General features: G+C 40.1%; 1 protein-coding gene across 3 annotated transcripts; it reads left to right on the forward strand.

Moving 5' to 3' along the window:
* Positions 1–402: 402 nt before the first annotated feature.
* On the forward strand, positions 403–26,631 carry ARGLU1 (arginine and glutamate rich 1). 3 transcript variants are annotated; one of them, XR_003519007.2, is made up of 4 exons: positions 403–1,356; positions 9,452–9,677; positions 11,488–12,055; positions 25,768–26,631. XR_003519007.2 is itself a non-coding variant. In XM_027588504.2 (4 exons), the coding sequence occupies exons 1-4, from the start codon at positions 1,010–1,012 to the stop codon at positions 25,930–25,932; spliced, it is 822 nt and encodes a 273-aa protein (XP_027444305.1). In that variant the 5' UTR covers positions 422–1,009; the 3' UTR covers positions 25,933–26,631. The 3 variants fall into 3 exon arrangements, 1 of the variants encoding a protein (XP_027444305.1); XR_003519006.2 differs by having other exon boundaries at positions 417–1,356; positions 9,452–11,545; positions 11,972–12,055; positions 25,768–25,964; XM_027588504.2 differs by having other exon boundaries at positions 422–1,356; positions 11,972–12,055.
* Positions 26,632–27,079: the final 448 nt, after the last annotated feature.

Here is a 27,079-nt window from a genome sequence, read left to right on the forward strand (position 1 = left end):
TGTTTTAAAATTGAGGCACTCAGATTGTCAAGGCTTTCTACCACCTGTGAGAGCAGCGTCCCCCTCCTGCAGCTGTAGGGCTTCCCTGCCAGGACGCGGCGGGTCTTCCCGGGGCGGAGCCGCAGACGCGCACCCCTGCGCGGCCAACCCGCGAGCTCTGTGACCGGGACCACCAGCTGCTTCACCTGCTGCACCACCAGCTTCTTCACCTGCTGCACCACCAGCTGCTTCACCTGCTGCACCGCAGCGTCCCCACCCCACAATGCGAGTCGGGCACCAGTTAATAAACGCAAAGCACTGAGAACCCCCGGCACGTGGGGTCCTCTACAAGCACTGGCTTCCCCTCGTCAGAGCCGACGTCACCTCCTGGAAGCCTCACAACCACTTCATAAAGCGCGGTTATCTTCATCGAACGAATGCGGCAGCTAAGCTCAGAGACCCAAGTCATGCGCTCAGGGTCACTCAATACAATTTGGGGCTGCCTGAGACAAATCCGGCTCCTAGGAAATGTTGCAGTCAGTCCGTTCCTGCTGAGGGACGATTTCATTCTCACCGAAACGTGACGGGTTCCTTCTCCCGGCCTTGGCATCTTACCCGAAAGCAGAAGCGCCCTAAAGCTAAGGTGGGGACTCGGGCTCCGGAGCGTCCGGCGGGCGCGGGGCTGGCGGAAGGAGCCGAGTGCGCTCGGAAGCGCTCGCTTCGCCTTCGGCAACCATCGCCAGGGGGCGGGGTTCGCGCAGCGGCGCGTTCCGCGCGGGGCAGTGTGGGAAGGGCGGCCGGTGCAGCCGCGGCTGCCATCTTTGCAACTCCTGGCGTTGCGGCCTTGTCGTTGGAGGCGGCCTTCGCGGCGGCCGTCGACTTCAGAGAGCGGTATAAAGTCGGCTGGCTGACAGCTTTCCTTCCCCCGGCCTCGGCAGCCCGGCCAGCCGGGGTCCGGAGGCGGAAGCGAGGGCAGTGGGACGCGTGCGGGACCCGAGGCCAGCGGCTAGTCACAGCGTCGCCCGGAAGGATGGGCCGGTCTCGGAGCCGGAGCTCGTCCCGCTCCAAACACACCAAGAGCAGCAAACACAATAAGAAGCGGAGCCGGTCGCGGTCGCGGTCCCGGGACAAGGAGCGCGTGCGGAAGCGCTCCAAGTCCCGGGAGAGTAAACGGAACCGGCGGCGGGAGTCGCGGTCCCGCTCGCGCTCCACCAACACGGCCGTGTCCCGGCGCGAGCGGGACCGGGAGCGCGCCTCGTCCCCGCCCGACCGCATCGACATCTTCGGGCGCACGGTGAGCAAGCGCAGCAGCCTGGACGAGAAGCAGAAGCGAGAGGAGGAGGAGAAGAAAGCGGAGTTCGAGCGGCAGCGAAAAATGTGAGCGCCCGCGGGGGGAGGGGCGGGGAGGCTGGGGGGGGTGGGGGCCGGCGGGGCTGGGGGGGCCGAGTGGGCGGTGAGCGGCTGGAGGGGCGTGGGAGCCCGCCCGAGGGGCTGCAGCCTGGCCGAGTTGGAGAGCCTGGGCCAGGACAGACCCACGAGTTGGCTGGGAAGGAAAACTGTGGGGCTTGCGCAGGAAGGGCTCGGAGCGGAGAAAGCGATTTTGGCGCGAGAGAGGAGCGGAGTGCCGGAAGTAGGGGGTGGAGTTGAGAGTAAGGTGGGAGAGCTGCGTGGGCCAGGGAGGGCGTGGGGTAAGCGAGCCTGAAGCTGCGGATGGGGAGCGTGTGCAGGCCGGCTGGTGCAGCGTCGAAAAGCAGTTAGCCCTCGGGAAGCAAATTGCAGCTGGCCAGAGCATTCTTGTATGGAGGCTTCAGTTTGGGACAGGGCTTCCTCGGGAGTAAGACACTGTAGGTGGTCAAACCGTACACCCCCAAATGCACTTTCTGTTGGTGCGTTTCTTTTGTTAAAGATGTCGCGGTTGCGTTTCTTTTTTCGGGCCTGCTCGGTTTTTGTTATTTTGTTATTTTGTGAGCTGTGAAAACAAAATGCACACACTTTTAAGCATGCAGTCCAATGAGTTTTGACACTTGAGGTCCCTTGCTTAACCACCATCCCAATCAAAACTTATTCCATCTTTATACTTCTTATTTATATTCCTTTGTAGCAAACTTAAGTGCAATCCTGTTGCTCGTTTTCCTTTTTAGTATACTTTTGTTTAGAAGACACTTGAATATTTGCTTTCATTTTCGCATTGCTCACATACAGGACTTAGATTTAGGGAAAATCAGAGTCACAGTAAGGTTTCCAACTTGAAATACTGTTTGGGTGAAAGTATTTCTCAGAGAGTCACCTCTCAGGTATTTTTTTAGATCCAGGAGTAGGTGCAAATAATTCCAAACTGATGACCTTTTGGTTTTAAAATGTAGGGTTTTGTTTTGGTTTAAGACCATCGTCCTTTGATGCTCTGGGTATTCATTTCCCAAAGTTAGTTTGCAAACTCTCCCTGTTTAACCAGCTGTCTTCCTCAGTTCATGTTTAGAAAGTGCACATGAGGCAGGAAAGTTAACTGAATTTAGGATCTTCTTGGGACAAATACATGTGTGCTGAACTGTCTAGGGATTTTAAATTTTTTTGTGTTTGGGTTTGTATTATGTAGATTTTCCAGCAGAGTGTGTTTCAGAGAAGCAAAGTTATTAGGAGGTACAGGACTAGAGCACTAACAGTATTACAGAGGAAGCAGTACCAGGAGAGCTATTTTGTTGCATCCCTTTATTTTTCCTTTATGTAGAACTGTTGATTGTACATGTATGCATACACACACACACACACCAAATACAAATAATTGTTTCGCAACAAACCTTGATTATATAGAATCCAGGTTTTTTGGTCTGGAACAGGATCCTTCACTGTAAAAATGCAGCTCTCAAATGTCAACGGATGAGCATTTGAGAGATTACTGAAGACATCTCTGAGATAATTTTTCCATTTGAAAACAGATGTCCAAAGAGAAATGATTTGCCATTCACTAGAAAGCTAAGACTTGTAGGAAAAATGAAAGAAACCTTGGTATGCAAAGAATAATTAGAAGTATTTAGCAAGCTACCCATGAATAGCAGAAACAAAATCCAGGGATTACATGAGAAAATTGGACAGTTGTATAGTTCCAAGTTGACAGAAGCAGCAAACTATCATTAGCATTTATGAAGGGAGGAGGGGGCAGAGCTAGCAGCCACCTATACACTGAATTCCTCTGTGCCATGCAGTAGGCACTCCTTAATTTGATGTAATGTCTTGGAGATAACACAGGGAACAACGGAAAGACCTAGGTTTTGGAGCCATGAAAATGGGCGTTAAGTAGTTGTATGTCTATGAGTCTCTGTTGGTTAGCTCATTCATTCGACTAATGTTTATTGAGCATTTAATAAGTGGCAGACACTATGCTAGGTGCTGTTAATATAAAGATAATTGAGCCCTCTCCAAGAAGCTTAAAGACTTATCAGTAGCTACATAATCATACAGTGTGGTAAATTCAGTGACTGTCATGTGACTGAAAAGAAAGTTTGTGGGTAGGTAAGTACCTTACTTCTAAGGAATGTGAGTGATAGATAAAGAGAAAATAAGAGACTGTCAGGTGAGGCATAGGAAGATACATGTGGACCAAAGCAGAGTCCCCTCCACCCCTAGCAGAATAAAGGAAGGCAGGGCGGGAATGGCCCTAAAGAATGGTAAAACCGTGGACGTTGACTGGAACGTGAAGGTGTGTAAGTACTAAAATCCTGGAGTGACTGGGGAGGTACATAGTGGCTTAGAATCATGAGAAGTCTTTTGTGTGCCATGTTAAGGAGCTTGGCTTTTTTTTCATCATAGAAACAGGAAAAGTTTTTTTGCTTTTTTTTTTTTGTTTTTTTTTTTTTTTAATTTTACTTATTTATCTGACACAGAGAGACACAGCGAGAGAGGGAACACAAGCAGGGGGAGTGGGAGAGGGAGAAGCAGGTTTCCCGCGGAGCAGGGATCCTGATGCGGGGCTCGATCCCAGGACCCTGGGATCATGACCGGAGCCGAAGGCAGAGGCTTAACGACTGAGCCACCCAGGTGCTCCAGAAACAGGAAAAGTTTTAAGGAGGTAAACAGCGTGGGCTTTTTTTCTTCTTCTCCCCCCAAAAACCGCACGGAACGCTGTATAGGACAGATAAGTAGTTACAGTAAGGCCACACAGGAGTAGTGAGGGGGTGGTTATTGGAATGGAAAAGAGGGACAGATTTAAGAAACATTTAGTGCAAATAAAACTGGATCGGAACATAAGGGAAATAAAACATCAATGTTGGTTCTCATGTTTATGTTGTGGCTGTTGCACCTCAGCTACGAAATGTTCATGTAACTATTTGTGTGGCAGACAGTGGTTAGAGTGTCAAACCCGGTGGGTAGAGGACAAGGAAAAATGAAGGGGAGCGTCCATTTGTCACTTCCACTGTGGGCACTTATACTTGGACATGGTGAGTTTATTCAAGGTTGACAGGGGAGACCGAAGCCTGCAGGAAATCTTGAGAGTAGATAAAATGACCCAGGAAGAGCATGGAGGCAAAAGAGCAGTTGGGTCACAGGACTGAAAGAACCTTAGGAATGTTTGTTGGAGGAAGACAAAAGTTTCCTGGAAGCAGAGAAGGGATGTCAGAAGAATGCATAGCGTCAGTGTACCTTGAAGAGGTTCAGTGTAAGATGAGAGACCGCAAGAGAGCAAAATTAGATTATTCTTTTGGGCTTAACCAATTAGAAAGTTTGTGATAATATTGGAAACTAGATTGCTTTGCTCTTTATAGTTGTGAGGCCTTGAATAAATCACCTGTAAACCTGATTTCTTTTTCCTGAAATGGAGATACAGATCTTGCTTATTATGAAGATCAGAAGTAGTGCATTTGTAGTATCTAGACATACTTGGCATATAATGGGTATCAGTAAATAATGTTGGTAAGACAATTTTAGGTACATGCAACCAGATTGAGCCTGGTGAGTTCAGAGTGATCTTATGAGTTATGCATTAATACTGTGAAAGGCAGACCTTAACATTAAACCTTTTTTTCCCTCATTTTTGAAGAGCTAATTCACATGTTTCAAATTAAGTTCTCTCTTCTGTGTGCCAGCCATTCACTGTGGTTCCCTCTTCTTATCATTTTCTTACATATTCTTTTGAGATGCTTTGTGAATGTTGTATTAAGTGCATGTTGAAAAAATGGGCACCTGTAAATGTCTTGGAGCAAAACAGGAAACGTTAATTCTTACTGTTAATTTACTGTAGCCTGTGACAATCTGTGTATGATTATGTTTAGTGTTCGACTGCATGACAGATTGAGAGCCTTCTAAGTATCTAAACTGAGCTGGGATCTATATGAGTGATTCTTAGAATACTTGAAGAGCTCATTTTGAGGGCAAAATGAGCTTTTAAGAGCAAATTCAGTATGTGGAACTGTGTGTTTCGGGGGAAGTTAGGGCTTTAAGACAAAGTATTAGGGCCTAAGATGTAGCTGATGTTGATTAAGAATTTTAGGGATTTTTAAAATAACCATTTTGGTAGTTAAATCTTTCTGCATGCTTTTCCCTTTCATTTTTGTCCTGGAGAAACAGTGTAGGGTAGTATAGTGCTTAAGATGATTGGCTTTGGAGTCAGGTTACCTAGGGTCGGTGTCATCTTAGCAAAATGCAGTGAGCTGGAGCCCCGCTAATAGATTGTTCCTATGCTTGAGGAACCATCAGAGGTGTAACAGGTGACATGGTGCATAAAGCTGTTGGCACAGTATTTGGTACCAAGTCAGTACTGAATTACTGCTATTTGCTGATGTTATGTAAGCACTTCCTCCGAGTAAGCTCCTAGGGTTGAGTTTGTATATATTTGTATATATATTGTACTTAAAATTATATTGCTAGTGGCTATATACAAAGTCATACTCTGTGCTGTATTGCCTGGCCCTTGCTGTTTTAATAGTTGCCATTTTAAATTGATTGTGACTAGTGTGTTATAAAATTCTGAAAGCATGGAGAAAATGGGGGCCTAATGTTATATATACTAGTTCCTTTGAAAACGGAAGCTTCATCAGTGGCACAAATTCTTGGTAAGGCAATATATTCAGCAGAGTAGCCTGAGGAAAAGATTAGGGACCCTAAACATCAAGAAAGTGACAACTCCTATGGGGAAAGTTTGAAGGAGTGAATAGGCAGTGACATTAAATGATAGGTCTTCTATGAAGTGCTAACGACCAGAAGTTTTTTTTTCCCCAAGAAAGTTTCAGTGTCTCTTATGAAAGTTAGCCTTACAGCTGCTTTATCATTGATTATGATAATAAATTTGTCATCAGTAAAGACGAGCTCATGTTTAATTCAGTTGTACATGTGGCCATTGTTTTTTTGAATTCAGTGAGGGGAGAGGGGAATCGAAGCAATAACTTTTCAGGGCAGAAACTGAAAAATTTCTGTAAAATTTTTTTTCTGATTACTGAAATAGTAATTTTAATCTTACTGAGAAAAACCGCAACAACAGAAATTTACATTCTTGATAACCTTGTAGGGAACAATTCTGCTGTGGCTCCCCCCTGACCTTGCCTGTTTCCACGTGGGACCCAGCAGAAAGCCTTAATTACAGTCATGATGTCATGATGGTATGCCCTTCATGTTCCTAGAATAAGGAACAAAGGGAGATAAGCAGCCTTCTGAGAAACCCCACTAGGCCATTTCTTATCCTCCCAGTTTCATTTGAGGTTGGGACTTTCCACTTGCCCTCCCCTCTGGGCTATAAAACTGCTGAGCAGTTCTTAGAATTGACTCCACAGCAGCAGACCAGCCCACTGCCTGTGCCTCTGTTGTGTGTCATCTGGCCCCTCTGGTTTGGTGTCTCTGAGGGGACAAGAGACAGAGCTCACACCATGCTGATCTGGCTTTTGCTGTAAGTAATAAACTGAATTAATTTATTTAGGCTTATTTTCTCCTTACTGACCAAATCGGTGGAAATGTGGCCCCATTAGCCATTGTGCTACTGCTATTACTTAGGGACTGCTTGAAAAAAACCCTGACTATGTATCAGGTGTCTTCCATCTTTACCAAATTCCTAAGTTGTTTGGCAACTTTTCTACTGATAAGCTAACCTAAAGCCTTATTCCAGTCTTTGCTCTCCTTTTTACTTTGTATTGAAAGTTTTAGTTGAAACTGTTTTACATTGTCCATAACAGTTGAATCGTACCATTTTTGACATTTTAAAATAAGATTTCTTCTTCTTTAAAATAAAATTTCTTCTTTCTTCATAGAAGACCTATCATTTAATGTTCTTAGGCTTCTTTACGTTTACTAATACCATAAGAACCAACTAGCAAAACGTATGTTTGTGGGGATGCTATATACTTCTAAAACTTTGTATTATGTAAACTTACCGATGTATGCAAAAGTAGAGAGACTATTGTAACCCTAGTGTACCCATCATCCCTGTTCAGCAGTTACCAGGCATACTTATTTCAGCTCATATTTCTCTTTGGATGAAGTAGAGAGACAAAATTTTTATATTTGAAATGTAGTTTAATTTCCACTGAAATTACTGCCTGATTTCCTTTAGATATTTCTGGCAGTTCATTTTAGTGTTGGAGTAGGTAGCTATTCTCTTTTATTGAGCTGCTATAGATAAAGCCTCCTTGAAACTACCTTAAACTCTATTTTTTTTGGAATTTCAAAAGGAAAAGGAGCATTGTTACATATTAGGCTTTCATATCTATTTAAATAAAAATCACCATTAATTTGGGGCGTCCTGGTGGCTCAGATGGTTGAGCGTCTGCCTTCGGCTCAGGTCATGATCCCAGGGCCCTGGGATGGAGCCCCACCACATCGGGCTCAGTGCTCAGCGGGGAGCCTGCTTCTCCCTCTTCCTCTGCTGTTAGCCCTGCTTGTGCTCTCTCGCTGTCAGATAAATAAATAAAATCTTAAAAAAAAAATCAGTAATTGAGAGTTGGGAGGAAATATTTGAGAAACAACAATAGAGTCTTCACAATGGGTATTGCATGTTATCTAGAACCTAAAATTGTGTTTTTTCAAGTAACTACTATCTCCTTGACAGAAAAACGGATTCTAAATGCAGAAACTGAAATGAATCAGAATGTTAGAGATACACCGGTGTTAGTATGGTATCACTGTGAATAAGTAACAGGAGTTGAGAATGAAAGCACTTAAGTGAGAATTTAATCAACCCCCCAAAATAGAGTTTAGTTGAAGTGAATTGGGGTGTTTAAAGGTCACTTAGACACTATAAAGTCTTTACTAAACCACGTAAATTGAATGACTGGCTCATACATATGTATGAGTCATCAAAAGATAAAAGGTTACAGGTTGTTATTTAATTTTGTGGGTTGTGAGAAAGTTGAAGCATTACTAATAATAAATTGGCTTCTTGGGATTTAGATACACTTCCAGAGCCTCTGAATTTATTAATTTAGCACAAATTATTGTCTCAACTAGTGCAGTTCAATAGAAAATACAACGTAAGCTACATCTGTAATTTAAAAATTTTCCAGTAGCCACATTAAAAAGAAACGAGTGAAATTAATTTTAATATATTCTCAGTCTTTAAGATGTCATTTTAACATGTAACCAAATAAAAATAGTTAAAAGATTTTTTTTATACATTTTCTTTATACTGATCTTCAGTTCAGACGAGGCAGATGGGACCAAGGAGCTATCATGTTGGGTATCAGTGGTATAAAATGTGCATTGTTTCCACTATAGTGCCTTGATAAATGTCGGTATTTTCAGTGTGAAATTTCATTTTGAGTAATTAAGTTGGTTTATAATATCTAAATGTGAGTAAAAGAACTAAAACAATATCATGCTTCATTGAACTTTTTATTAGAACTGATGATATATTTTCATCCACTTTCCCATCTCTTGAAGAGCTTTTAATTGAAAATCAGTTAACCAAAGAAAGAAAAGGTACAGTTAAAGGTGTTAGGTTCAGAATCTGAATTAAGGTCTCTGTATTTTCAGTAAAAGCTACGCTACACTGCCTTAGCAGTCTGAGTCTCTTTGAATCTGCATATATTTTGATTTTCCTGGTGGGGCTGGGGGAGGGGGGTGAACTTTGTCAATCTGAATTGCTTGCTACATAATATTTTCTCCTGACTTCTCTGTAGCTCAACCCTTAGACTGAGTGCATTGGCAAATGAGCAAATCTGTACACTTAACAACAGTTTGTCCTTTCATTACAAAGTTGATACCAAAAAAGTAAGACTTCTTATTGTAGATTTACTCTACAGTTCCTAAATTAAAACTAATGAATTAAGTTCTTTGTACATACATACTAGTCATTTTGTACTTGGAAAGTGATAGAAAACAAGTATTTCATATTTATTTGAATTTCTGTATTAATATGTTGGTATCTGATATTTCCTTGAATGTTGCCTGAAAATGAATTATAGAATTATAGAATCAGGCTGTATGTTTGACAGATTTATAACTAGTTTTGTTAGGTTTACCTATCTAAGTCATTGTTTTCTGCTTTGTTTGCTAGTCGGCAGCAGGAAATAGAAGAAAAACTCATCGAGGAAGAAACAGCACGAAGAGTGGAAGAATTAGTGGCAAAAAGGGTAGAGGAAGAATTGGAGAAAAGGAAGGATGAAATTGAGCGAGAAGTTCTCCGAAGGGTGGAGGAAGCCAAGCGCATCATGGAAAAGCAGTTGCTCGAAGAACTCGAGCGACAGAGACAAGCTGAGCTTGCAGCACAAAAAGCCAGAGAGGTAACGCTCGGTCGTTTGGAAAGTAGAGACAGTCCATGGCAAAACTTTCAGTGTTGGGTGTGCCTCCTGCTCAGTTCGGAAAGAGATGGAATACAGACTAATTCCTTTCTCATCTAAACTTAACATTGCTGCGAAAGTTAATTTTTTAGCCTATTCAGAAGTGCTGACTGATATTTAAAAGTTACTTTCATAAAACGTATTCAAGGATACTTTTTGATTTAATGGAACTGGCTTACATATTTGAGAAGTGTTTGAAACTTTTGCCATGGCTGCAGGACTTACATTCTTTTTTGGGAGGGTGGGGGGAGACAGGGAGTGGTCAAGGGAAAAGGTTAAAATCCACCTGTGGATATGCATTCTTCTTTTCTGTGTGTCATTCTTACTGCTGGACTGTGAGAGGCTGTTTGCCTTCAGTCAGATTACAGAGCAGGGCCTGACATTGAGTGACCGCACCTGCTTTTGATACATAGGTTTTCTCGCTCTTCTTTTTGTCCTCCTTTTATCCCTCACCCCTACCCCAAATCCTGCTTCAACACAGTGGACTAATTCTAGCACTCTGATCATAAGGCCCTCCATTTTCCTAATGTGTTTCAAAGAATCTTTTTAGGAAAAATGTCCAGATTATTCATCCACTTTTTTAGTATCTACTAACAACTCCTTTTTTTCTCTAGAGAGTTATGAAGGAACAGGTTGTCCTTGTCTGGAGTCAAGCTAAACACATGATTTGTTTTATCAGCAGCTGGAGCAGAAGTTGAAAATGTCTTTCTGTGAGACAGTAATTTGCTACTGAAGCTTTATGGCTTATTTGCACTGATTACTCCAGGTTCCTAAAACTTGTTGAAAGTCACTGAAACACTCAAGGCAAATTACTTTACGGCCCTGAGTGTCCCTTGACATAGTTTGCATAATGAATATGAATTCCATTGGTGTATGCCATAGAAAATCCTGTAGTTATATTTTCTTGAATTTAAATATTTGACTCAAAATATGTGTCTCATATCATTATTAATCTTGGCCTTATTGTGTACAAGTTGGCATCATATTAAATCTGTCTTTTTTTCCAGTAAGCTTAGCTTCTCAAATGCATTTTCCCTTGTGCTGTCTTTAAGTAGATACACGTGTTTATATTTGGTAGCTATCACAGACTGTGCAATTGAATGTATGAAATTTTATTTATGTCAGTGCTTTTAATAACGAAGATAATTTTGGAGTAATGGTGCTGTCTTGTAGCGAGTTATTAATCATAGGAAGATTTTTTTCTCTTCGTTTGCTTTTTGTTTCATATTAACAATTTTTTTTTTTTTTTACACGGACACAACCCTCTGACAGTCTTTCCAAATATTAAAATCATTTGAATATGTATGCTGTGATCTGAACACTGCCCAAACCATCAAGCAATCTTCATATAGTTTGCATTATAAAATTTCATTAAATTCTCCAATAAAAAATAAATTACAGAATTTTATTTCCGGACCATGCACCCCCTGGATTCCTGAATTTCAGTTCAGACTGTAGATGACAAGATAAGCTGCCTTTAGAAATTGTCAACATCTGAATGTTAAGTCCATTTTCCCCATGGAAGAGCCCTTAGTTCCATGAAGTATGGATTACCATTTGTATTTTTCACTAACAGTAAATGTATTTTTCTTATTAATTGTTTGCCTTAGGAATGATGAATTACATTTTTTGTTCCTTCTTACCATAAACATCTGCATTCCTCAGCTCAGCCTTCCTTGTATGTTGTTTCTTTATAAATGGTTGAGCTGCTGATGCAGGTATTGCCAAGCTAACAGTACAAATCATTTTAAAGAGGAAGCTGGCGCGTATGGCAGCCGAGGAGCACACTCTGCAGGACACTGGACAAGACAGTAAATATTCAACTTTTAATGCTGATTAAAGGAGTATAGGTAAAGAATACGTAGGTATACATAATTGGTGAGACAAATATTCACTTTATTTATATTTTATATATTATTTTTTTAATTTGGTAAATACTATCCAGTTTTGTAGTTGTCCTTGTTGATTTGTGTGATATTAAAGTATTAGTAATAATTGCCAGGAAACTATCATTAGGGAGGGTTTAGTCGGTTGCTGTTTGGACTGGGAGGGATGATTTAAATTTCGTGCTAGAAACAAATTTTAGTGGCTGCACAGTTTATCATTTGTCAGACAGAAGGTAGCTATAAAGCTACCCTCTAAGTCAGATCAAAAAGTTCAGAGGAAGATTAGTAAATATTTATCAGTAAAAATAAACATTTTATTTTTCTAACATCTTAACATGTCCTCCCCTTTAGGAGGAAGAACGGGCAAAACGTGAGGAACTAGAGCGAATACTGGAAGAGAATAACCGAAAAATTGCAGAAGCACAAGCCAAACTGGTATGTATGAAGTATATGTGAAAATTACTTTATATTTGCTTTATTTTTTTCAGATTTTGTGGAATGCTTTTTTGCTCTATGACTGACCTATATCTTAGAGTTTTCAGGGCCCTTTTCAGGGATTTGAGGCAAGAGCAGGAATAGTTGACTAGATTTTAGCGAGTGTCTTCCAGAGGAATCTGTTGGGGCTATCCAGAAATTCTACTTATCTGGAGAAAATTCTAAAATTTGCAGTGGTTTAAGACCGGTTTCCTGGGAAAATTGGACTAACCCCACTCTATAAAGTTTTTCTGTCTTAACCTCATTTACATTTTTATGCCTAACCAATAACAACAGAAGTTTGGAAGTGTTTAAAATGCAGCATTTCACATTAGTTACCTTGTTACCTACCCATTAGTAGGTAAAGTAGATAGCATATGTTTGGTAGTTAAGTGTACCAGACTAATAGGCTCTTTTCCTATTCCAACTTTGTAGTCTAGCACGGAATACAGAGACTGAAGTAATTGTGATCTAGGGCAGAGCGATTTAAACATTTTAATGAAGAAGCCAGTGTAAGAATATTGAGGTAATTTTTTAAAAAATAGAAAAAGAACTAATCTACTTTTCCTTCCAGTTCTGTTTTTTAGTACTCTCTGAGTTTTTGCTTTGTTTCTTTGTTTTTAGCACAGACTAGCATTTAAAGTGGAGTAAAGTAGAATAAAAATTTTGGTGTCATAGGGTTTTCCATTTAAGAGTATATATTTCGAAGCAGTCTCTGTATGAAGAAGAAAGCTAGAATTAAAGGACTGTGGATACAAGGAAGCCAAAAAACAAAAGGAGGATAGGCTTTGGAAGGAAAAACTTTCTTTTCTCCTTGAAGGTGGCATATAGGAATTCTGCTTCAGAGTAGGAACATAAGTCAGAGATGGAAGGAAATTTACTGAGGATGAATGGGGGATGAGTGCTATTTAGTGCCCAGGAATAGAGACATGACATGACCCAGGAGGGACGCTGGGTTCTAGACTTTTTTTTCTTTTTTTTAAAGATTTTATTTATTTATTTGACACACAGAGAGAGATGCCAGAGAGGGAACACAAGCAGGGGGAGCAGGAGAGGGAGAAGCAGGCTTCCTGTGGAGCAGGGAGCCCGATGCGGGGCTCGATCCCAGGACCCTGGGATCATGACCTGAGCCGAAGGCAGACGCTTAATGACTGAGCCACCCAGGCGCCCCTGGGTTCTAGACGTCTTACAGAAGTTTTGTCTAGTTAGAAATGTGTTGAGACCAGTACAGTCATAGGAAGACATTTGCTACCAACCCATACTGTTGACTGGGTTGGGGGGGAAGCAAGTTGTAAGCTCCAGGTAAGTGATTTAGAAAAAAGAAATTCTGTGATTGTTTATAAAGGCACAGAAAAAGATCTGAGTTGGGCTAAGTAATTAATTTACAGTGAATCCCAAGGAGAGTAGGGATGAAGGAGGACCATAAATAATGTGTCCTGTAGGTGATAAGATGACTTTTTCCATAAAGTTAAAACTATGGGGCAATCAGTTCTAAAGCTTGAAGTTTTAAAAGATAGCATACCCTAGAGAAAAGCCAGTACTGGAAATATCCGAAGCAACTTAGTGAGCGTGACACCGTGGATTCTTAGCTATTACTGCTGTTCTGGCTGTTGTAAAGGCCATCATGAAAGGGAGAGACTTAATCCTGCTTTCCCAATGAAAAGACCTTAAAATCTCTTAAGGTAGAAAAAGCCCTATGAATGATGATGCACTATGAATGGACTAGGAGTCATTATAAGGTATCTCCCTACATGTTTATCAATTAGTATATGATAATGCCTTTTTTAGTGATTCTGTGTAAGAAAAAGATCTCAGTGCAGGTAGGAGGAAGTAAGATGGAAACTAGGAACCTTAATTTTGAGTTTGGAAGGTTGAGCTTTGGAAGGTAAATATAGTGTGGTTTGTAAGGTATGGATATTTCCAGAAGGGAGGAACAGTATAGTTGGTATTTAAAACGGTGAACCAGAATTGCCAAGCAGGTGGAATAGAATTCCTCTTAGAACATGATAAAGGATTGGCTAGCATGGTGAGTTCAGTTTTTGGGTCACCTGGAATGCCAGATTGTGACTTATAGAGCAGAGCTCCTCAACCTGTTAGGCCCCGCCAGGATCCCTTCTGATCCTGGGATAACTGGGTACCCTTAGGGAGACTTGGTTGGGCTCTTTATATTCCTTTTGGCAGCTTTCTTTGTTTACCCACATGGACCTTAAAAATATGATTTTGTGTGTCATTACTGGGAAAAGATTAGCAAGCTTATTCTAGAGCAGCGCTTCTCAAGTGGTGGTAATTGGCCAATTTTTGTTCTTTTAATCCTAATTTGTCTCAGACCTCTACTTTTGCAAAATACAATTAAGATGAATTACTAGAAAAATGAGGTCAAGTGGCTATAAAAGCTTCTAAAACACTCCTGGTTTCTACATATCTTGTTAGGGATCCATTACAGTTTGCAGACTGTTTGCTGATTCATGAGCCATATTTAAGACTAGCACTGTTCTAGAACATTTGAGTTTGACAGAATAGATTGTACACTGACACTATTTTGACTGCATGTTGTCAATAGACGTCAGTGAAAAGGTATCTTGGAGAAAAGGAGTTTGAATTTGAGAATATTTGGCAAGGATTTGGACGTAACTCATTTATTTCCTGTGTATGTTAAAGTTGTAAGTGTAAGAAATTGTCCACATGTTGGAGAAGATTAATTTTTATTTGGTTCTATTGGTAGTGAGTCATATGCTTGCAGGGAAAGTGGAGCATCCTTTGTGTTGGAAAAGACAAGGAAATGTTGCTACATAAAGATGCCAGGCACAAATGGAGATTTCTTTAATTTTCGTTGTCCATTCCTTATCCTCTCAATTTTGAGCAAGTTCTTTAATCTTTTCACACATTTATTAGGAAATATTACATGGACTATATTGAATGTCCCATTAGAAGAATGGATATTTAAGAAAGGTAGGGGAGTGTGCTAGCATTACAGATAGCATGGGACTTGTCCTGGTTATGTCAGTAGTGGTCGTTTATCTTGTTTGCAACAGCAGTTCTGTTTGCTTTATGACATAATAAGTATGCTAGGGAAAACATGGATCGGCTCATTGTATGGCGAGAAGAATGTGGCACATTCTTACTTCTAGAAGGCAAGGAAGGAAGAGGCAGTAGCCAAGCTTAACTATTCACATAATCTATATTGAGAAGTTAGGTATGTGTAAAAAGCAATTTGGAAATAAAAATGGACAAGACGTTAAGTTCTCTTATTTAATGTATCAATGGTGGTGGAGGCAGGGACAATCCCAAGAAAAGTTAACAAGTAATACGAAAGTATTTGGTAGTGGGATGGATGATGTATGGTAATTGACATAATTGCCCCGGGGTGGCCTGGGAACCTTCCTGGAAGAGACAGCCATGTGCCAGGCCTCAGTGGCCAGTTAGGAATTGAATTTACCATGGGTGCAGGAGTGTGAGGAAATGAAGCCTGGCAGAGGCCTTTTCGGGATTTCACAGAATTAGAATAAAGACAAGAGTGTGTGGGCACTCTGAGGGTGGTGGGCAGGGTAGCAGTAGCTATAGTAGTAAACCGGCTTACTGCCATAGTAAGTCTGTGGGGTAAGTAATGGTAGATGCGGTTTGAAAGCATATTAAAGACAGACTGGAGAAGACAGTACCCTGGGGGAGATTTCTTAAACATCATAACCATGAGAGAATAATACAACAATTTCTTATAAGTCAATAAAGAAGACCAACTCTCTAATAGAAAAAGAAAAGTGAGAGATGTAAATGAGAATTCACACAAGTAGAATGAAAAGTGCTATAATCAGTTCTTGAAAATATATCCCAGTCTCCCAACTTCTGAAGGAAAACAAAGAAATGACTCCCCCCATCCCCTTTTCTTTTTCTGCAATAGTAAATACCAATAGAAAAGACTTTATTTCCCTCATTAACACCAAGTGTTGGCAAGAGTAAGGTATAAAGAGACCTTTTATATGGTGATGGAAGGAGTTTATAATGGCCCATGACCATTTTAGAAAATAGCACTGAATCAGTGAATATCAGGAACCTTGAATCTGTTTCTAAGAATTTATCTTGTGAATCGTATACAAATATGGTAATACAGAAAAAAATTCTCACCATATTATTTAGAATAGTGAAAATTTCGCAGGTTTTTAGATGAATTATAACGTGCTTACAGCTGGTTTTCCTGTAGTCTAAAAGTATTTGGTAATACAGGGGAAATAGCCAAATACAAAACTTATGTATACATTATCCTGATTTGAAAAGTATATTTGCGCAGTTTAGTAGATGGAAAAATAGGCCAAAAGGCTAAAAATAGTTACCTCTGATTGGTAGACTTAAATGTAACTTTATACTTTTCTCCAGTTTCTATATTTTATACAACTAAAATACATCACTTTTCATGATCACATAAAAATAATTACTAAAGTAAGTAAATTTAAACCACACTTTAACGGACTTTTAAGTAGGTCCTTGTGACAAAAGTTCAGATTGGTTGCAGTAATGACTGTAATAAGGAATGCATTAACTTAGCCACATGGGCTCTCTAGTATGTGAAATTCTTTTTTTTTTTTTTTTTAAGAGACAGAGATAGGAAGACAGCAGGAGCAGGGAGGAAACAGGAAGCAGGCTCCGCGTGAGCAGGGAGCCTGATGTAGGACTCAGTCCCAGGACCCTGGGATCATGACCTGAGCTGAAGGCAGACGCTTAACCAACTGAGCCACCTAGGCGCCCCTCGTATATTAAATTCTTATGAGGTGCTCCAGACCAGGGGTAGTTTTTGCTCACATTTCAAATTGTTTGTGAAGATACTTGATTTTATCTGTCCAAAAGGAGGCAAAAGAATATTAATCAACAGACACGTTTGATTTATAACATCAAACACGAATTAATTCACATGTGGTTTGGCTTGACTGGACTTGGCCTTTTGGCAGATTGGTTTCTAGTTCCGGGTTAGTATTGGCAGTGCACAACTATCTTCAGATATTTGAAAGGCTGTTGTTAATACAATGGAGAATTTTAACTATTTATTTTAAGGATTTTATTATTTGAGAGAGTGAGAGAGAGCATGAGAGGGGAGAGGGTCAGAGGGAGAAGCAAACTCTGCACCGAGCAGGGAGACCAATGTGGTGGTATTGATCCTGGGACTCTGGGATCATGACCTGAGCCCGAAGGCAGTCGCTTAACCACTGAGCCACCCAGGCGCCCAAATTTTAACTTTTTAAACAAATATTAAAAATGGTACCTAAAATTTTTTTTGCTCCTCTTTTCCATACAGGTTTTTTGTGATGTGTCTGGGAAAAGCCTGGGTATTATTCTGAAATGTGTGAGAATTTTACTTCTCCAAAAAGGGGAACAGAAGAAAAGTGATAGGTGTTGCTTGGAATTAAATGTCCTTCCAGGAGGCTGTATCAGTAGAAAAATGACCCTCAAATTATCCATTGGTGGATGAAGGTGGTAGTAAAATGGAACCTGGTTAATTTGCATGTAAATACCTGAACTATAATAAGAGATTGACAATTTCTAATAAAATTATAAGAATTATTACATTATGGTGATAAGGTAAAATTAATTTTACCTGGGAAACCTTCTTTGAAGTTTTGTGTTTTTGTTTTTTTTCTAAAGATTTACTTATTTATTTATTTGAGAGAGAGAAAGAGCGTGCATATAAGCTGGAGGGGCAGAGGGAGAGGAAGAGAGAATCCCGAGCAGACTCCATGCTGAGCACGGAGCCTGATGCAGGGCTCGATCTCCTGACCCTGAGAGCATGACCCGAGCTGAAATCAAGAGTTGGACGCTTAACTGACTGAGCCACACCCAGATGTCCCCGAAGTTTTAAAATATATGCAAATCATAAGTTTGAGATCTACAGTGTATTTCTGCTCTTTAATACTGAAAAGTTTTCTCTTTACCTACTTGCCAAATAGGGAGATTTACCTGTTCATCACTCCTTTGAGAAATGAAAAAAATAGTACCATGTTTGGAAGTTGATTATATGTGAAAATGTGTTCCACGTACTTAAGCTAGATCTCACTTTGCAATTAAGAGATATTTCTGGAAAATCCCCCCCCACCCCAAATCTGTGTATTCTATGTCCTGATCCCTGGAACCTGTGAATATTACCTAACGTGGCCCCAAAAGAGGGTCTTTGCAGATATGATTGAGTTTAAAGATCTTGGGTGGTTTATCCCGCGTTAACCACTATGCCCTAAATGCTGTTGCATGTTATCATTAGGAGGAGGAGGCAGAGGGAGATTTTTTTTTACTACACAGTGCACACACAGGAGAAGGCTGAAGACAGAGCAGAGAGAGATTTGAAGATTCTGACCTTGAAGATCGGAGTGATGGGGTCAGAAGACAAGGAATCCTGACAGCCACCAGGAGCTGGAAGAAGCAAGCAATAGACTTTGCCCTCAGGCCTCCTGAGGGAGCATGGCCCTGTTGACACTTTATTTTGGACCAGTGATACAGATTTTGAATTTCTGGCCTCTAGAATAATTTTATATTGTTTCGAACTACATAGTTTTGTGGAAATTTGTTGCCTAAAAATGTGGAAGTGGTTTTGAAGTTGGAGGTGTAGAGGTTGGAAGAATTCTGAGGCATGTGATAGAAAATGCCTAGACTGCTTTAACAAAGACTGTTGGTAGAAATATGGACTTTAGAGGTGCTTCTGGTTAGGGCTTAGACACAAATGAAGATGTTACTGGAGGCTAGAGGGAAGGAGGTCCTGGTTGTCTAGTGGTTGGAAACCCCGGGTGGATTGTGCCCTACAGTTGTGTGGAAGGTGGAGCTTGTAAGGGTTGAACTTTCATATTTAACTGAAGGTGTTCCTAGATAAAGTGTTGAGTACAGTGTGCTTTCCTCTGGCAGTTTATAGTTAAATTCAAGGAGATAAACAGAGGAAATAACTGATAAGTAAAAAGGAATGAGCACTTGATGTTTTGGAGAAAATTTTAGCCTGTCTAGATTACAAAAGATGCTGAAGTCGGTTATTACTGTTAGAAAAACTCTCTGGAAAGAAGGCCAAGGGTATGGCTGGACAACCATTTGCTCGGGCTGAAGAGATTATGCAGGTGACTCAGGTTTCTTCAGCCACTTTAGCAAATGCCAGGAGTGAATGAGATTATCCAGGAAAGATCTGTGGAGGAGCCTCTTGTCTGATGGCCTGCCAGATGTGGGAGACCCACAGTGTTTTCAGGGGTGCTGTAGCAGCCCAGATGTGGGAGACCCACAGTGTTTTCAGGGGTGCTGTAGCAGCAGAAACACTGCCAACTCGGATCGAGAAGGACAGAGGGAGGACACGATGATGAAGACTCTTCAGACTCCCAGCAGACTCCGTTCATACAGGAAAAGTGATATGAGGACAGAACAGGGAGAGATGTGCAGACGCCGGTCTTGACAATTGGGGCAATATACATGTGCAAGCCAGGAATCTTGGCAGCCAGCAGAAGCTTGAAGAGGCAAGGAGCAGATTCCCTGCGAGCACCTACAGAAGGAAGGTGGCCCTGTCAACACCTGTTCCAGTGATAACGATTTGGGACTTCTCTGCCTCTGGAATAAATTTCTGTTCTCTTAAGGTATCCAGTTTGTGCTACTTTGTTAGAGTGGCTACAGGAAACTAATGTAATTGGAGAAAAAATGGGCCGTTTATACTAGAGTGAGGGGATATAAGTTGAAAGGGCACAGTACCTAGGATAGTTAATACTGATATATTTATACATTGTAAGAAACAGGCAAATATAGCGTGGTGCCAAATGTAAATGTCAATTAAATATTTTAATTTGAGGGGCGCCTGGGTGGCTCAGTTGGTTAAGCTTCTGGCTTTGGCTCAGGTCATGATCCCAGGGTCCTGGGATCGAGCCCTGTGTCAGGCTCCCTGCTCAGCGGGGAGTCTGCTTCTCCCTCTCCCCCTGCTGCTCCCCCTGCTTGTGTGCTCTCATGCACGTTATCTTTCTCTCAAATAAAATCTTTTTAAAAATATTTTAATTTGAAATGAAATGGTGGGGAAGTTATGGAAGGATGTTTAATCAGTGAGAAGGTTGTTTCCAGTTGATAAGATAAAAAGCTCATTTAAGGTTATGTCAATGTATTTTGGGCAACAATTTTTTTAAAACTTCCTGGACGTTAGTGTATTGGCGCCATATAAGGTGGCTTGAAGGACAGAATGTCAACCATAAACCACTGAAAGCCCGTCAGAAGATGGGGCTTGAATTGATAAGGTGGCTGTAGGAACTAAAGAGAGAATGAACTTGGTGAGTGATAAAGGGAGAGGGAAGGGGAGTACTGAAGGAGGAAGTGGAGGAAAAAGAAAGGGGAGAAAATCTGGTGTAGGAACCAGAGAAGATGTCATCATGCCAACAACCAAGTGTCAGCAGGCACTTGAGAAAACTTCCACAAAAGGGAATGAGTGACCAACACAAACAGAACTAACTTGAAAGAAAAGAGAATTTAGGGTATAGAAGATTAAAAGAACCACATCTGGATGAGATCGTTTTTTGTGAAATTTTAGGACATAAATGATAAAATCCTGAAGGTATGAGATTGCTCTTTCGGCAGTTTTCCAGAGCAGTCTCTCCGGAGCTCTGGAGGACAGGGATTCTCATGCCGAGTACCCCATACCAGTCCCAATTGTCAGTTCCTTCTTGGAGCCGTGGTCTCCACGTTAGGTAAAGACGGGCTCTCAGGAGATATTATGCAGTGTTGAAGTTCCAAAAATATATTTAAGATTGTAAATATATTTAACAACTGGGTAATTAAATTGAGAAGGAAAGGGGCTAGGAAGAGTGGCTGGTGGTAGGAATTCTCTTTAGATGGTAGCTAATAATATCCTGTAATGGTAGTATATACTGTAAGGAGAGTAACTATCAGAATAACCAAATTGCCATTGGTAGGGATTGCTTTTTTAAATCCTGTGTGTTATTTTTTTAACGTTGTACATTAATAACTTTAGAAAATGTTACTGATCCATAGTTTGCTAAGGGTCAGAATTTATATCAAATTTCTTTTTAAATTTTTTTCATTGCTTACCTAAAGTGGGCTACACGTGTTATAGAGGGGAAGATGAATCAAAGAATTAAAATTTATAAATGGCAGAGTGGAACAGGATGTGTGTGTGGGAAAGTTAACATGCAGAAATCCACATTTCTGAGTAGTGGCATGACTTCCTAATTGTAATACTCGTTCTTATCGTTTCTGTAATCACTTCTGATAACAAATATTTCTCTTTGTATTTTTAAAATTTTGTAAAATTTCATATATATTTTAAGTAGAGAGTAGTAGATTTCAGCATCCTTATTTACTGAAAGAAACTGCTGCTAAGGATCACCTTGATGTACATTATTATAGACAGTGTAAGAAAGGAGAATGCTTAGAAAAGAGTAATTTTTTTTAAAGATTGATTTTTTTTTTTTTGAGAGAGAGAGAGCACAAGCAGGGAGGAGAGGGAGAAGCAGGCTCCCCGCTGGGCAGGGAGCCCGATGCGGGGCTTGATCCCAGGACCCTGAGATCATGACCTGAGCTGAAGGCAGATGCTTAATGAACTGAGCCACCCAGGTGCCCCAGAAAATGAGTAATTTTAATAAAGGCACTGAGCCCTCTGGATAAAGGGGGAGTGGGACAGAAGGTCCTTGGAGAGTAAATAGGTCCTTCTCCTGGAATGTTGTATTTTGCTTTCATGTATTTCATCTCACCAATCACTGGAGTGAGGTGCAAGGTTGAAAGCCACCTTTGTGAGGGTTCTAGACTTAATGGCTTAGGAAGGCCCACCCTAATTTCATGGCTCTAGGATTGTGGACGTTAGCTTTCTCTTGGGCCCCCACGATGTCCATCATGTAATCCTTGTAGGAGAGCTTAGGATTGTTTATCTGTATGAATACCATATACATACCTCCTCCCCACCATTGGAATAGTTCTTCAGCATACATTTGAAACAACAGAAGGGTAGAGGGGGAGTGGTGGCTATTCTGACAAGTGGAGTCATCAGGAAGGAAATGGCATGTCAGATTGCAGAGGGAGGCTTAGGGTTTAGAAGAACACCTAGCAGATAAGGTATAGGGTCAGACCTCACAGATTGATTTTCATCACTTGAGAAGCACTATATTAAAATAGTAGATGGCTTTGGGTTTTGCTCAACTAGTCTGTTTTAGCCCTGGTGTAATTGAATAGCATTTGTGCTTCATTTAAAGCTATAATGGAACAAAGTACAAATATTTATACGTAAAGATGGGATATTCACCTGCGCACTTTATTTTTAAAAATCATCTCATTATCAGGTACTTCCAATAGGCACTTTAGGCTTAACTTAAGGGACAAACCAGAGAAATTACAGCAACCCTTCCACACACACACGCACTTTTATCTCCTCTATTTGTAGACCTAAGAGAAATTGAAACTTGCTTTTTCTTTACCCAATCTAAAGTTAATTTCAGTGCAGAATTAGTATTTCCTATCTATGAAGGAAATGACTTTGCTTTAAAAATCTTGTTTTTAATTTAGGCAGTGTGATCACATCATTCAGATTTATTTTTTAGAAAAATAACTGGGTATATCTCTTTTTCCCCCATCCACCTATTTTTTATTGCCATTCCAAAAGGTATATTCGATTATGTTTTTTGTCTTTTTTAGAGTTTAAAATGCGTATTTTGGCAGATACAAGCACATGTGTTTTTAAATTCTCCCCTTTTTGCAGGGAAATAGTATACTATATATACACATACACACATATGCACACACTATTTGGGACTTAGTTTTTCTTAACAGTGTAACTTAGGGATTTTTCCATTTTAGTATGTAGGGATTCCTATTTTTTTTTTAAACTACACAGTATTCTATTATATATATTTTCCATAGTTTTAATAGTCTCATATTGGGGAATATTTAGGTTTTTCCAGTCTTTTGCAAGCTACGTTGCTTTAAAAAAAACCTTGTTCAATTTTGCACGTATGCATGTTATTTGGAAATTTATTTGCTGGGTAAAAGCATTATTAAGATAGAGCTTTTGGTAAGTAGTGCCAGTGTACTCCTCACAAGATAGTATTGTGTATCTTACTTTGGAATTTGTCAGTATGGTAGGGTGAAAAATACTGTGTAAGATTTCTCTTAAGGGTTAGGTTGTGATGTTCAAACCCTTCCCTCTTCAAGGTTCTAATTTGCTTTTCTAAGGGCTGAGCTCGAACAGTAGGGAACAGTGAATCTCGGTGTTTATATTCCTAAGGGTTTCCCAGGCACATGGACATCTTAAGATTCTTTATCTTGATTTAATTGCACTTGCCAAACTCTTACCCAAGTGTGTGATGATTTGTTAAAACTGGATAAAGTAATTGGCATATGAATTCACTAAAGATGATCAAAGGCAGTTAATTCTTTTCTTTCGTAATTATCAGTGGAAGTCTAAGCACAAAAGTGGTGGTTAGAAATGGATGTACAGGTAAGGTTTCAGTAGGTGGAAAGAATGGCATGAGCAGAGGGGGAGGCATGATAGAAACCAAGCATAATTTGAGAAAGAATAGTATATACACAGTGGGAGCCAGCTTATAGGAAATCTTAAATAGTATGCTCATTTGGGAAGTTAGGTCATATTCTGAGCATGGTAGAAGTCACTGGAAGCTTGAGGGCATGCGAGAACAGAATGATGTTCCAAAATGGGGAGACTGGTAGCGTTCTGTAGGGTGGATGAGAGGGTACTGGGAACAAGGAAGTCCTGTGAGGTCTCTAAGGGAGGTGGTGTGGTGTGTGCTGGTGTGGTGGCTGTGCATGTGGAGCTCCAGATGAGACATCTTAGTGGAAAAGGGAGCATGAAGGAAGTAATAACCAACTGGTTCGCTATTTGCTTGTGTCAGGGAGAAGGGAAGAGACAGAAGAAAGCTACAGAATGTGGTGGTGGAGAAGGTCCTAGGAAACTTTTTTATTGATTTTTATATTTATATACTGAAATTTATATACTGATTTATTCTCTGGTTAGGTTTGAGGAATTTGAATCTTGGACACGTTGAATTTTGAAGGTACCCGGAGGTCTCCGTGGTACGTGTCCTACTAGTCAGCTGTAGCTTAGGAAAAAGGTCTGCGAGATGGGAGATCTGTTTTACCTCTCTGTTGGGTTCTCCATCTTGCCTGCTGACCACATTCCCACTTTTTTAAAATTCTGATCTTCCTCATCTTCGACCTTTACTTGCTTACTGTGGATGTCTCCTACCTTTTTGTCTACACCCCCCCCACCACCATCTTAAAGTAAAACAAAGACTCTTTATGTTACTTTGGTATTTAAAAGTCAGGGTTTTTTTGTTTTGTTTTGTTTTTAAACATTTTATGTTGCCTACCGGAGTCCATCACCTTTCCCATACTCTGGCATAAAGCCTGTGATGCAGTCACATTGAATGTTACTATTTCTGAGCAAAAAGCCTATCAGTGGAGACAAACCGGAGTGAACAGGTGGAGAGCCTTAATGTTTTTGAATCACCAGTGTTTCGTATTAACATTTGGGAGGGGAGAAGTAAGTTCAAGTGAACAGGAGAATGAATAAAGAGGTCATTAAGCATTGTAGTTCTGACCATCTAGAAAACAATTTTAGTAGAATAATAGAGATGGGAGCAATGACTTTAAAATCTGACTTTGGGAATAGGAAAGCATTAAGTGGATGGGATGCAGTGAATGTTTTAAATTGAGGGTCAGATAGTGATTTTCCTGAGATTTAAAAATTCAAGGTTAGAGCAGGTTTTCTTCAGCCTTGGCCCTCTTAACATTTGGGGTTGGATAATTCCTTGTTGTGGGGGGCTGACCTGTGCATTGTAGGATGTTTAATAGCATGCCTGTGCTCTGCCCACTAGATGCCAGGAGCCACCTCCTGTTTGTGACAACCAGAATCACCAGCACACATTGCCTAATGTTCCTTGGGAGGGGAGAGGAGGGGTAAAACTGCACGTGGGTGAGAAATTAGGATGTGGGCATGGGGTTTGGGGGAGGCAGAAGGAGAGACTTGATGAGGGAGAAGGAGAATGGCCTGAATTTTTTTGGGGTAAAGACAGGAAATGGGTAGACAGCACAGGAAGGGAGTTGATTGCATAAGACTGAAGGACTTAAAGGCCCTGCAGAAGTTAATTATGCCAGTGTCCACTTGAAAGTGAAAAGCATTTCATAGCTAGGTGGAAAGGGTCTTTAATTTTTTCCTCTTCAGAGAAAAGGGTCTTTAGTATTTCTTGGTTGTGTATTGACAATGTAATGTAGCCCCAGTAGGGATTTTTTTTTCTTAGAACTTTGTCTTTCTAATGATAAATTTATGGTAATTGGTAGATAACCTGCTCTTTGGATAAATTGATTCCTGGTTTCATAATTGAAAATCTCTTCGTCTGATGCACTGAAAGTGTAGGTAAAAATAGGTGTAATAGGACAAAATCTATACTGATCTTAAAACATTTTAGAAATTTCCATTTTCAAAATGTGTTGTGCTTTTTTGCAGTTTTTAAAAACATTTTTCATAACAAAATCGGAAAATGTAGGCAGAATTAATAAGGAGTTCTTTTCTAATTCCTCAGTGTTTTTTCCTTGATCACTTTTTGTGTGACCTTACATAGGTTTTATTCAACATACTGTTTGTAAGCTGTTGCCTGATCTCCCAATATTATTAATAGAAGACATGAAATTCATAGAAAATTTTAATGTTTACTTTTCACTTCCAGGCTGAGGAGCAGTTGAGAATTGTTGAAGAACAAAGAAAGATTCATGAGGAAAGGATGAAACTAGAACAAGAGCGGCAACGTCAACAAAAAGAAGAACAAAAAATTATCTTGGGCAAGGGGAAGTCCAGGCCCAAACTGTCCTTCTCACTAAAAACCCAGGATTAAATTGCAAACTCTGAACTTTTTACAAAGAAAAATGGAAAAACTTTGTATGGTAGCTTCATGTTGAAGTGGTTTTTTGTTTTGTTTTTGTTTTTTTTTGTTTTTGTTTTTTGTTTTTTTTTGTTTTTTTTTTAAATTTGGAAAATCTGGAAAAGTTAGCTTGTTCTAATAGGGGCTATGCTCTGCATTCCTTTCCCCCCCCCTTAACTTCCATTAAGTCAGATCCTTATCAGATCATTGTTGTCTTCTAGAAAGTGATCTATTTTTCACCTGTTTGCATTCTGTATTAGTGGTCTGAAGAAGAGCAGATCACTTTGTAAACTGTTGATGGTCTGATAAGGTTTTTACTGACCCATTGACTTCAGAGTTATACTCTGTCTGTTACATCATAATGCTGGTTTTGCTGACTTTTTGTTTTTTTATATATTTATAAAAAAAGAAAAAGTTGGAAAGAGCATTGGAAGCTCCCAGGGTGTTACTGGACCTATGTGGTGTATTGTTAAACCAGTGTCCTTGTGATACTGTTGCTCTTGATGTTCCTGATACAGGTAAGGAAACAGTTGGTCAGCTCTGGTACAAAATATATATACAGTTCAGTATTGTCTCTGTTCAGTTTGTTTTTATTTCATTGACAAAATCAAACCAGCATTCCCCATTGTGTAAATAAATGATTTTGCTGAATAAAGTAAAGTCTTAAATTCATATGTTGAAGCAATTTTTTTTAAAGTTCTGTTAAGTCTTAAAGAGGGTGGTTTACTTTTTGATGGTCAACAGTTTAGAAATCCTAGAACTATGCTATATTTCCTCATTTATACTTTTAATGTAGGATTTATATGTACATTAAATATACTCATGAACTAGTATTTAATGGCTATTTTTACAAATACCTAATTTATGCTGCTACGGCAATTAAGACATCAGTATTACCTGTAAGAAAGACTAAGCACCCAGAAGAAGATGTAAATTCTCAGTCCTGTGCCTCTGTTTTAGGATAGAAGTATTAACTACCACAAATTATACTTAATAAAAGACTAGAAAAATGCTTCTAAAAATTTATAGGATCTTAGATTATTTTCAAAGTGGGCCATCAGAAAGAACTTAGCTTTGTACTTTCAACAAAAGGCTGAGGTAGTCAAATCCTCTTCAATGT

The sequence above is a fragment of the Zalophus californianus genome, chromosome 3 (genome assembly GCF_009762305.2).
Source record: "Zalophus californianus isolate mZalCal1 chromosome 3, mZalCal1.pri.v2, whole genome shotgun sequence".
NCBI lineage: Eukaryota > Metazoa > Chordata > Mammalia > Carnivora > Otariidae > Zalophus > Zalophus californianus.

Coding starts and splice junctions, on each gene's coding strand:
- ARGLU1 (XM_027588504.2), top strand. CDS start 1,010: ATGGGCCGGTCTCGGAGCCGGAGCTCGTCCCGCTCCAAACACACCAAG. Junction 1,357..9,451: donor TTCGAGCGGCAGCGAAAAAT/GTGAGCGCCCGC, acceptor TTTGTTTGCTAG/TCGGCAGCAGGAAATAGAAG. Junction 12,056..25,767: donor CAGAAGCACAAGCCAAACTG/GTATGTATGAAG, acceptor TTTCACTTCCAG/GCTGAGGAGCAGTTGAGAAT.